This window comes from Eptesicus fuscus, chromosome 3, assembly GCF_027574615.1.
Source record: "Eptesicus fuscus isolate TK198812 chromosome 3, DD_ASM_mEF_20220401, whole genome shotgun sequence".
Lineage (NCBI taxonomy): Eukaryota > Metazoa > Chordata > Mammalia > Chiroptera > Vespertilionidae > Eptesicus > Eptesicus fuscus.
Window position 1 is genome coordinate 79,090,929 of NC_072475.1, and position 12,516 is coordinate 79,103,444.

Below are 12,516 nucleotides of genomic sequence, written 5' to 3' on the forward strand. Positions count from 1 at the left end.
CACATTCTACACTGCATTACCCTGATTGAGGGTAGGAGTGAGAGGAGCGGTACATGCAATTGTCCAGATGAACAAGAAATGTATTAAGAGATGCAAGGGAAATAGTATACCTGTTTAAAGTCACAGGCATTGAAACAGAAGATCTATTGTGGAACCATCCTATATAATAAAAGGCTAGTATCCAAATTGTCCCCTCAACAGGGAGCTCGACCAGGAGGCCAACCACCCGCGGCCCCTTCCCAGCTGGCCAACCACCTGCGGCCCCTTCCCCTGGCTGGCCTGGCCCAATTGGCTCAGATTGGGGTGGACTGGCCCGACCCCACCCATGCACGAATTTGTGCACCGGGCCTCTAGTATATAATAAGATTGTCTTTTGCATTTAATTGCATGTGGAAATGAGGACTTACTTCTGTCTTTGAAGTAAAAGTGGGAACTACATAAACATGTTTTGGGTTTTAAAAATATGTATATTCTCTAAAGGCTTTTTTTTTTAATTTAAGGATTGTATCAAGGTTTTTCTGTCTACAAATGTGTGATGAACTACTACTGTACCATCATTTAATACAAAGCACGTAATTTACCTGTGCATTCACATAGGTGCATCTAAAGGTGTATCAAAATTGAGGATATGGGAAATATTTTTAATAGTGCTTTTATCCACTTTTTATAAAATTAGAAAAAGGACTTGTAAAAATTGTAATGCATAACACTTAAAAGTCATTTTACGGACTAAAGAAATGAAATGTTTATTTACATCTTAAGGCATATATTTACTTTCTATTGAGAGAGAGAAAAATAAATATTCATTAATGCTTCTGAAAAAAGCTTTCAAATTTCAGTATAAAATTTTGTTCTGAGTGAATGATTTTCTTTCTTATCCAACATGAGAAAGTAGTAGGGAGCCACTAGCTTTGAAACAATGGAGCTGTTTATTGGGTTACGCATACATTAAGCTGTATTGATAAAAGAGACTGAGGAGGGACAGAGAAAAATTCTCTTTCTGCACATTTAGTGGGCATTTTGAAAATAATCGGCCTACACCATTTTCTTCTGATTTCCCCTTTTTATATGTTTATTCACAAGTACTTACATTTGAGCCATTGGATAAACACATCTGTATGACAGTCTTGCCTTTGAACTTGTGTTTCAGGAGAGCCAGCCATGAGAGGCTACCTCGTGGCTATATTCCTGAGTGCTGTCTTCCTGTACTATGTGCTGCATTGTATATTATGGGGAACAAATGTCTATTGGTAAGTTTAATTTTTGCTATTTAAAAATAACTTCCAAACTGATCTTTCACACAGACACACAAATGATATTAGAGGGACCTATTAAAATCGCCTGTAACATTTTGAAACTTTTCTATCTTTCCATTATAAATCAGGGTTTTATCATTCTACTACCCAGTATGTTTTATCTCTAACAGTTTTAAAAAATGATAAGCAAACACCTTTTTATTGACTTTCTAGTGAAGCCGTGGTGTTGACCATCTTTGGGATATAACTGTCTTCATCTAATATTTCATCTTCTTGAATTGATGGAGTGATTCTTGGACTCAGAGATACTCGACCTTTCCACCTAAAATGCTTGGATAAGAGATTGTTTGATAAAATGTAGATACTACATATGTTTTCCTTTGTTTAAAAATATTTGATGAATGATGATATCTGTATATTTTTTAACAACTTTGAGTTAAAATGTCACATATAAAACTATGAAGAGGTAAAGGTAGTTTTATTACAGAGAAAACTCCTCTAATGGGATTTTTACTCTTTTCCCCATTCTCAGTCCTTTGTCTGAGAAAAAAGCATTGATGACCTTTAAATCCAGAATGGGTAGTAGTATATGATTTTATCAAAATAAACCACACGACAACTTCCTGTCTTAGACAAAGTTTAGCTCTTTTTGCTAGTGTTTCTATAGTAGATCCTAGATCATGTTTCTAGCCTGTGTTTACTATATACAAATATAAACTGATACTTCTGGATTTAATCATCACTGGTTGATTGAAAAGTAATTGTAATACTCTTCATGAAAGAACGTTAAACAAATAAATGGTCACCAGAAAAGACCCAATGCTAGGTGGGTCTTTAGGCTTTGGACTTAAATATTTAGCTAGAGAATTTAGTCTGATTATATACTATATGAAAATTATACCACAGGAATCGCCTTCCATCTCCACCACATCCTGTCTCTGTCCCACACTTAGTAATGAAAGACAAACAAAAGAGAAGGAAGCTTACTAGATCAATATTTACTTACGAATACATTGTTGTCCTAGGAGAAATGGTGAAGACAATGAACTGTCTGAATTCATCAGTCTTTTTTTAAATTTTTATTTATTGATTAAAGCAAGACAGAGACACACCGAGAAAGACACAGAGAAAAACACACACACACACACAGAGAAACACAGAGAGAGAGAGAGACACAGAGAGACACACAGAGAGAGACATAGAGAGACACAGAGAGAGACACACAGAGACACACACACACACACAAAGACACACACACAGAGACACACACACACAGACACACAGAGACACACACACAGAGACACACACACAGAGACACACACAGACACACACACAGACACACACACACAGACACACACACAGAGACACACACACAGAGACATACACACAGAGACACACACAGAGACACACACAGAGACACACACAGACACACACACACAGACACACACACACAGACACACACACACAGACACACACAGAGACACACACACACACAGAGACACACACACAGAGACACACACAGACACACAGAGACAGAGGGAGACTGACTTTGATTTGTTGTTCTGTTTAGTTATGCATTCATTGGATTATTCTCTTTTTCAAATTTAAATTCTTTATTGTTTATAGTATTATTTAAGTCTCCTTTTTCCCCCATTGACCTCTCCCCAACCGCTCCCACTCCCCAGCACATGCCCTCACCCCCTACTGTCTGTGTCCATTGGTTATGCTCATATGCATGCATACAAGTCTTTTGGTTGATATCTTACACTCCCCTCCCCTGCCTACCCTCTTAGGTTGGACAGTCTGTTCGATGCTTCTATGACTCTGCCTCTATTTTTGTTCATTAGTTTATGTTGTTCATTACATTCCACAAATTAGTGAGATCACGTGGTATTTATCTTTCTTCAACTGGCTTATTTTACTTATCAAAATGCTCTCCATGTCCATCCATTCTGTTGCAAATGGTAAGAGTTCTTTTTTTTTTTTTTTACAGAAGCATAGTACTCCATTATGTAAATTTACCACAGTTTTTTAATCCAGTCATCTGTTGGGCACTTAGGCTGTTTCCAAATCTTAGCTATTTTAACTGGTGCTGTTATGAACATAGTAGTGCATATATCCTTTCTGATTGGTGTTTCTGTTTTCTTGGGACATATTCCAAGAAGTGAGATTACTGGGTCAAGTGGGAGTTCCATTTTAATTTTTTGAGGAAACTTCATACCGTTTTCCACAGTGCTGTACCAGTCTGCATTCCTACCAGCAGTGCACGAGAGTTCCTTTTTCTCCACATCCTCGCCAGCACTTGTCGTTTGTTGATTTGTTGTTTATAGCCATTCTGACAGGTGTGAGATGTTTCCACATTGTCGTTTTGATTTGCATCTCTCTTATGATTAGTGACTTTGAGCATGTTTTCATGTCTCTTGGTCTTCTGTATGTCCTCTTTCGAAAAGTGTCTATTTAGGTCTGTTGCCCATTTTTTGAATGATTTGTTTATCTCCCTTTTGTTAAGTTGTATGAGTTCCCTGTAAATTTTGGAAATTAAAACCTTATTGGAGGTAACATCGATAAATATGTTCTCCCATGCAGTGGGCTTTCATGTGTTTTGTTTTTTTTATGGTTTCTTTTGCTGTGGAAAAGCTTTTTATTTTGATGTAGTCCCATTTGTTTATTTTCTCCTTGGTTTCCATTGTCCTAGGAGCCGTATTGGTAAAAGATATTGCTACGACATATGTCTGATATTTTGCAGCCTATGGATTCTTCTAAGATTTTTATGGTTTCCTGTGTTACATTTAAGTCCTTTATCCATTTTGAGTTTATTTTTTGTATGGTGTAAGTTGGTTGTCTAGTTTCAAGTCCCACCCTTGTCAAGCCCTGCTGGGCAGGGGGCAGAGCCTCAAGTCCCCTGGCATGGCACGAGGACGGGGGCGTGGCCTGAGGTGCCCCAGCCTAGGGCGGGGGCGTGCCTTAAGGACCTCCGTCAAGCCCTGCCAGGTGGGGGACACGGCCTGAGATCTCCTATCTAGCCCCGCTGGGTGGGGGGCATGGCCTGAGGTCCCCTGTCAAGCCCTGCCAGGCAGGGGGGGGGGTGCAGCCTCAGGTCCCCCAGCCCAGTACCTGGAGGGGGATGCAGCCTCAGGTCCCCCGTCAAGCCCCACTGGGCGGGGGTGCAGCATGAGTTCCCCCGACCCAGCAGTGGGGGTGCACCTTGAGGTTCCCTGTCAAGCCCCGCTGGGTGGGGGGCACGGCCTGAGGTCTCCTGTCAAGCCCAGCCAGGCAGGGGGGCGCAGGCTCAGGTCCCCTGGCCTGGTGCTGGAGTGGGGGGAGCAGCCTGAGGTCCCCCGGCCTGTCGCTGGGGCGAGGGGAGCAGCCTGAGGTCCCCTAGCCCAGCACCAGGATGGAAGTGCACCTTGAGGTCCCCTGTCAAGCCCTGCCAGGTGAGGGGCGCGGCCTGAAGTCCTCTGTCAAGCCCTGCTGGGTGGGGGGCGTGGCCTGAGGTCCCCTGTCAAGTCCTGCTGGGTGGGGGGCGTGGCCTAAGGTCCCCTGTCAAGCCCCATGGGGGCGGGGGAGGGTGTAGCCTCAGGTCCCTGCTGATTGCTCATTAAGGCTCCTTATGGGAACTTGGCCTCAGCTGTGGATGCAGCCATCTTTGTGATGGATTGATGGTCAATTAGCATATTCCCTCTTTATTAGATAGGATTCTTGTCTAATCTCTATAGCTAGCACTTCCAGTACTATGTCAAACAGGAGTGGTGAGAGTGGGCATCCCTGTCTTGTACCTGTTCATAGGGGAAATGGTTTTATTTTATTTTATTTTTATTTTATTTTATTTATTTATTTATTTATTTTTAATGAATCTTTATTGTTCAGATTACAAGTGTTTCTCCTTTTTCCCCACATATCTCCCCACCACCCAGTTCCAACCCCCCCCTCTTCCCTTACCTCCCCCCCCCCTGCTGTCCTTATCCATAGGTGTATGATTTTTGTCCAGTCTCTTCCCATACTCCCCACACAGACACCCCTTTCCCCCTGAGAATTATCAATCCACTCCCATTCTATGCCTGATTCTATTAAGTTCACCAGTTTATTCTGTTCCTCAGATTTTTAATTCACTTGACTTTTAGATTCACTTGTTGATAGATATGTATTTGTTGTTCATAATTTTTATCTTTCTTCTTCTTTTTCCTCTTTTTAAAGAATACCTTTCAGCATTTCATATAATGCTGGTTTGGTGGTGATGAACTCCTTTAGCTTTTTCTTATCTGTGAAGCTCTTTATCTGCCCTTCAATTCTGAATGATAACTTTGCTGGGTAAAGTAGTCTTGGTTGTAGGTTCCTGCTATTCATCACTTTGAATATTTCTTGCCACTCCCGTCTGGCCTGCATGGTTTCTGTTGAGAAATTAGCTGATAATCGTATGGGAGCTCCCTTGTAGGTAACTAACTGTTTTTCTCTTGCTGCTTGTAAGATTCTCTCTTTGTCTTTTGCCCTTGGCATTTTAATTATGATGTGTCTTGGTGTGGTCCTCTTTGGATTCCTTTTGTTTGGGGTTCTGTGCGCTTCCTGGACTTGTAAGTCTATTTCTTTCATCAGGTGGGGGAAGTTTTCGTTCATTATTTCTTCAAATAGGTTTTCAGCATCTTGCTCTCTTCTTCTGGTACCCCCATAATTCTGATGTTGGTACGCTTGAAGTTGTCCCAGAGGCTTCTTACACTATCTTCAACTTTCTGAATTCTCTTCTCTTCATGCTTCTCTGGAGGAGTGTCCTTGGCCTCTTTGTATTCCAAATCTTTGAGTTGATTCTTGCAATCCTCTAGTCTGCTTTTGGGTCTCTGTATAATATTTTTTATCTCAGTCAGTGTATGTTTAATTTCTAGTTGGTCCTCATTGAATTTATCGGCCTTTTCCATGAAATTCTTGAAAAACCTTATAACCGTGGTTTTTGAACTCTATGTCCAGTCGCTTGTTCTCCTCCATTTCTTTGGTTTGTGATCTGTTTCTTTGCCTTCTCATATTCTCTGCTTCCCTAAGTTGGTAGGGTAGTTTTGTGTACTAGGTGTCCTATTGGTTCAACGGGTCAGCCTCCCAGTTACTTGAGGTGGACACTCTTGGTGTACCCTTGTGTACTGTGTGTCCCCTAGCAGGAGCTACAGCAAGGGCTAGTTTTCTCCTCCTTTGCTTGGGCGGTTTTGGAGCAGTCTGACTGGAGCTGCAGTTGGTTAAGCTGCTCCAGAACAGGCCATTTATATGCAAAAGCTGTTGTGTGGAGCCGGGGCGGGTTTGTAGAATGTGCGGGACGGGGCCTCAGGGCGGGGCCTCAGGGCTGGGTGTGGTCTTAGGGCGTCACTAGGCTGGGGCGTGGCCAACGGCGATGGCTGCCGTCAGCCGTCTCTGCCTTTCCACGTTTCCAAGTCCCTGCGCCCCGCGCTCCAGCGCAGTAAACAATGATTGCTGGGCGCACCACTGCAAAAGTCACTCTCACTTTCCGACCCGATGGTCGAGAGTCCAGCTTCTCCCCGTAGGTGCCTGGGTCCCCCGAGTGTCCCCAGAAACTGGATTTCAGAGTGATCGGGAGCTTGTCTCCCTTCGGGTTGAAGAAAAGCCGCGCACCCAGCCGCCCGCCGCCGGCCCGATTCGAGTGCCTCCGTACCTCAGCTTTTCAGCGATTGTGCTTCTTTCTCTTCTTAGTTGTAAATCTTCCACTCAGCCAGCTTTCCCGTGGTTCTGGGTGGTAGACGTTTTTGTCTTTTAGTTGTATTTTTGAAATTGTTGTGTGAGGCAGCAGATTAGTTGTTTAACCATAGGGGAAATGGTTTTAGATTTTGCCCATTGAATGTGATGTTGGCTGTAGGACTGTCATATAAGGCTTTTATTATGTTGAGGTATGATCCCTCTATTCCCACTTTGCTGAGATTTTTTATCAGGAAAAGGTGTTGGATTTTGTCAAATGCCTTTTCTGTGTCAATTGAAATGATTATGTGATTTTGTCTCTCAGTTTGTTTATGTGAGGTATAACGTTTATTGATTTGTGGATATTGTACCAGCCTTGCATCCCCAGAACAAATCCCACTTATTGGTGTATGATCTTTCTAATGTAATGCTGGATCTGATTTGCTAGAATTTTATTGAGGATTTTAGCATCTATGTTCATCAGGGATATTGGCCTGTAATTCTCTTTCTTTGTAGTGTCTTTATCTAGTTTGGGGATTAGGATAATGCTGGCTTCAGAGAAAGAGCTTGGAAGTGTGCCTTCCTCTTTAAATTTTTTGGAATAGTCTGAGAAGGATAGGCTTTAGTTCTTCTTTGAATGTTTGGTAAAACTTCCCTGTGAAGCTGTCCAGTCCAGGGCTTTTGTTTGTTGGAAGTTTTTTGATTATTGTTTTAATTTCATCAGTAGTTATTGGCCTGTTAAGGTATTTTTATTCTTCCTGATTGAGTCTTGGAAGCTTGTATTTTTATAGGAATATGTCCATTTTGTCTAGATTGTCCAGTTTGTTGGAGTAGAGTTGTTCATATTTTTTTAATAATCCTTTGTATGTCTGTGGTTGTTACCTCACCGCTTTCATTTCTGATTTTGTTTATTTGGGTCCTCTCTCTTTGTGAGCCTGGCTAGAGGTTCATCAATCTTGTTTATCCTTTCAAAGAACCAGCTCTTGTTTTTATTGATCTTTTTTGTTTTTGTTTTTTGGGTCTTTATTTCATTTATTTCTCCTCTGATCTTTATTATTTCCTTCCTTATGCTTACTCTGGTCTGGTCTTCTCTTGTTGCTCTCTTTCTAATTCTTTAAGTTGTAGGGTTAGATAATTTATTACAAGTTTTTCTTGTGCGTTTTTTTTTTGTGATTTTTTTTTTTGTGTGTGTGTGTGTGGTAGGCCTGTAGTGCTATGAACTTCCCTCTCAGGACTGCTTTTACTGTGTCCCATAGATTTTGGATTGTTGTGTTTTCATTGTCATTTGTTCCCAATATGCTTTTTCTTTCTTCTTTGATCTCTTTGGTAACCCAATCATTGTTTAATAGCATGCTATTTAGCCTCCAAGTGTTTGATTTTTTTTTCATTGTTTTAATTGTAGTTGATTTCTGATTTTATGCCATTGTGATCTGAGAAGAGGTTTGATATGATTTCTACCTTCTTGAATTTGAAGAGACTTTGCCTATGTCCTAATATGTGGTCTATCTTGAAAACGTCCCATGTACACTTGAGAAGAATGTACATTCTGTAGCTCTGGTGTGAAGTGTTCTGATGATGTCAATTAATTTCATCTGATCTAGTGAGGCATTTAGGATTGCTGTTTCTTTGCTGATTTTTTTGTTTAGAGGATTTATCCAGTGGTGTCAGTGGGGTATTAAAGTCCCCTACTATGATTGTATTGCTATAGATCTATCCCTTGCTATATTCCAGAAGTTTTTTTTTAATATATTTGGGTGCTCCTGTATTGGGTGCATATATGTTTACCAGAGTCATATCCTCTTATTGTATTGATCCCTTTAGTATTATGAAGTGGCCCTCCTTATCTCTTGGTATGGCCTTCACTTTGAGGTCTATTTTGTCAAATATAAGTATTGCTACCCCTGCTTTCTTTTCATTTCCATTTGCCTGAAAAAGTTTTTTCCATCTCTTCACTATCAGTCTGTGTGAGTCCTTTGTTCCGAGGTGGGTCTCTTGTAGACAGCAAATATATGGGTCATGTTGTCTTATCCATTCAGCTACCCTATGTCTTTTGATTGGAGCATTTAATCCATTTACATTTAAGGTTATTGTTGATAGGGACTTGCTTGTTGCCATTTTTCATTCTTTATGCCTGTGTTTCTTCTTCCCTAGATTTCTTCTTTTTACAGCAGTTCTTTAGAATTTCTTGCATTGCTTCCTTGGTGATAATAAACTCCCTTAGCCCTTTTTTTGGATATTAATTCTTGGCTTCAGTCCCTTGCTTTGCATCATTTTGTATATTTCATTCCATTCCCTTTTGACTTGATGTGTTTCTGTTGAGAAATCAGTTGATATTCTAATGGGAGATCCCTTGTAGGTAACTTTCTGTCTCTATCTGGCAGCCTTTAAGATTCTCACTTTGTCATTGATGTTTGTCAGTTTAATTATGATGTGTCTTGGTGTCAGTCTTTTTGGGGTTCATCTTGTTTGGTGCCCTGTGTGCTTCTTGGACTTGTTTGGCTTTTTTCTTTTCAATATTAGGGAAGTTTTCTGTCATTATTTCTTCAAACAGGTTTTCTATTCTTTGCTCTGCTTCTTCTCCTTTTGGAACCCCTATTATGTGGATGTGGTTTTGTTTTGCATTGTCCCAAAGCTCCCTTAGGCCCGCCTCCTGCTTTTTAAGTTTTCTTTCCAGTTCCTCCTGTGCTTGGGTGGTGTTTTGTACCTTGTATTCTAACTCACTGATGCAATCCTCAGCTTCTTCTATTCTACTGTTGAAACTTTCCATTGTGTTCCTCATTTTGCATCTATGTCGTTCTTCATTTCCTCTTGATTCTTCATTTCCTCTTGATTCTTATACATGTTGTTGAATTTGTCTTCCATCCTTTTCAGTGTCCTTATAACCATTGCTCTGAATTCTTTCTCTGACAAATTGCTTGCCTCCATTTTGTTTATTTCCTTTTCCGTGATTACTCCTTTTCTTTCATATGGGGTTGTTTTATTGTTTCCCCATTTTTTCTGTTCCTTTGTGATTGTTACTATGTATTAGATCAAACTGCTAAGCAACTCATATTTTTTGAGTTTGTCTTATATAGTAGATATTTTATGGGACCCAGTGGCACAATCTCTCCAGTCTTCTGGGATGGGTATTCTAGGGATGCCCCCTTATGGGATATTTGGGTTCTCTTTATGTAGTTGGGTCTTGATTGTTATTGTACTGTCATGGATGGAATCTCCTCTCAGGGTGTCTGGTTATGTGGCTTGCTCTCTACCACATTGACCAAACAGCACAAAATACAACTCAACAAGAAATGACACAAAGGGAACAAAACACAAATGTAGTCATGACTGATAACCTCGATATAAGTGACCACCAGAGAAAAGAGAATTAAGAGAGTGAAAAGAGAGCAAAAATGTTATGGAGAAAAGAAAAAAAGGTAAGAGAGCAACAAGAAAGAAGGAAAAGGAAGAAAAAACATATAGGGAGGAAACACCACAGAACAAACAGATAAACCAAAAAAATGCAAACAACAAATACCCAGAAAAAGCAGGGGGGTGGGCAGAATCTGTAGAGGCAGAACTTATATACAGAAAGTAAGGTTAAGGATTTGAATGAATAGATGGAGGACCTCAGTTCAGTATAGAGGAGTTAGAAAGAATGAGTGGATAAGAAGAAAAGAAAGGGGAGGAAATGAAAAATAAAATAAGTAAAAAAATTAATAAAAATTAAGATAAAATAACAATAAAAAATAGAATGAAAAAATAATGTGAAAAAAGTAAAAAAATAAAAAATAAAGAAGAAAAAAATTTTTAATAAAAGATAAAGAAAAAATAAAATAAAATGAAAAAGTGAAGTGTCATTTGTTTCAGCCAAGTTTTAATGCCCCATGGGGGCTGGTTTAAGATCCCACTCTTCTGTTCTGTCACTTATCAGTTTCCTGTCAGGTAGTCAGCATCATGTTGAAGTTCCAAGTGATCCACACTGCTCCTCTGTGTCTATCTCCACAGCCTTGACTGCAACCTGGTGGGATCAATCTTCCCACTTAGCCTGTTTGCCTGCTGTCAATCTTAATCTCTCAAGTGACTGTTTCTGACAGGGCTATAGGTAGGGAGGATGTTGTATCACTTTCTGGGACTGAAAGACCTCTCTTCAACCCAGTCCCTGAGCGCACTTCAGGGCTATTCAGATTTTTTGTGTCTTTTGTTCCACTCAGGGTTTAGTCTCTGTGTGGCTGTATTATCTCCCTTGAGGCTGCTGGGAAGGGCTGGCTTTTCGGGAGAAAAATGGCTGCTTAGGTTTGGAGGGTCAGGAATGTCCCAGTGCCAAACTCCTGGTTACCTCTCCCCGACCCGCTCTCCTCCTCAGCCTCTCCCCAGATTCCACAAGTCCACACCTCCACCTGAACCACAGCCATGGGTGAGTGTTTGCATTTGAAAGGACCTATGAACTGGGTTTAGTGAATAAAAGCAAAGACCAAACAGAGGCAAAACAACTGCATGACTGCTAGTTTCTCCCCCCCGGCACTGCATGGCTCTGGCAGTTCTTCAGGCCACCCCTATGGGCTCAGTCTCTTGCAGCTATGGACTTAGATCTAGAATCCCCTGCCACCATCAGCCCTGTGGACTTGTTTCCACAGTCAGGTTTTATGCCTGTCCTCAAGGGACGCGACTTGGTGCAGCGCAGTTTCCTTCTAACCCTCTCATCCTGGTGCTCATGAGACTCTCTCCAGCCCAGATCCTGATCCTACCATTCTCCAGGTGTCCTCTGCCCTTCTCGGCTGTGAATTGTCACCAGCTATTGTATTGCTTTTATAAAACCTTCTGTGAATATCAACTGTTTCAGCTTCTAGAGTCCTCTTCAGTGATTCTCAGTAAGATTTCCTTAAATATCACTTCCTCAGAAGATCTCAGCAGAATTGTGTGGCATAATTCTACAGGGTCCATTGGTTGATTTTTGTATGTGCCCTGACTGGTGATCAAACCTGTAACCTTGGCATATCTGGATGATGCTCTAACCAACTGAGCTACCCGGCTAGGGCCAGCACAGTCTTTTGTCATCAGGATTTGAGGAATGTTCATGTCACTCCTGAGTTAATGCTTTACTCCAGTTGCAGAAAGCACAGTAGGAAATTACTTCAAATAGATGTTGCTGTGAACTTGCTTCCTTAAAAACTACAGTGGAACCTTGGTTCTCGAACTTAATTCATTCTGGAAATCTGTTCAAGAAGCAATTTGTTAGAAACTGAATCATTTTTTTTTCCCAGTAGAAAAAATGTAAATTGAATTAATTTGGTGCAGATGCCCAAATGATTCCCTATTTTAACCTTCCTTATATACAAACACTTCTTAAATTTATCAAACCACCCCTCGTAGCCTTAAATGAGTCACTTCCAGCCCTCCTTCCCAGGGTGTCTTTCAGGATGTCAGTATAGGGCATCTTCACTTTTTCACATTGCCTCCTAAATGCTGTCTCCAGCTAACTGCTTTTCACTTATCCAAATCAACAGCAGTTTTTCTACCTCATCAATTACGTGTGATCATTGTTTCTTTCACACCATTAGCAACATTAACACTCTTGATGGCCTCTTTATGTCTTAAAATTGTGCTAATTGTC

At 40.9% G+C, this 12,516-nt stretch overlaps 1 protein-coding gene across 5 annotated transcripts in view; it reads left to right on the forward strand.

Annotated features, from left to right (window-relative positions):
• Nucleotides 1-12,516, forward strand: part of ST3GAL6 (ST3 beta-galactoside alpha-2,3-sialyltransferase 6) — a 104,459-nt gene that overhangs the window by 39,529 nt on the left and 52,414 nt on the right. For all 5 annotated transcript variants that reach the window (XR_008555601.1, XM_054714031.1, XM_054714028.1 and 2 more), the window contains exon 3: nucleotides 1,151-1,250. Coding sequence is in view for 4 of the 5 variants with exons in the window: in XM_054714031.1 (XP_054570006.1) it covers nucleotides 1,162-1,250 (89 nt within the window). In the remaining variant the exon portion in view is untranslated. The remainder of the gene's footprint in view (nucleotides 1-1,150; nucleotides 1,251-12,516) is intronic.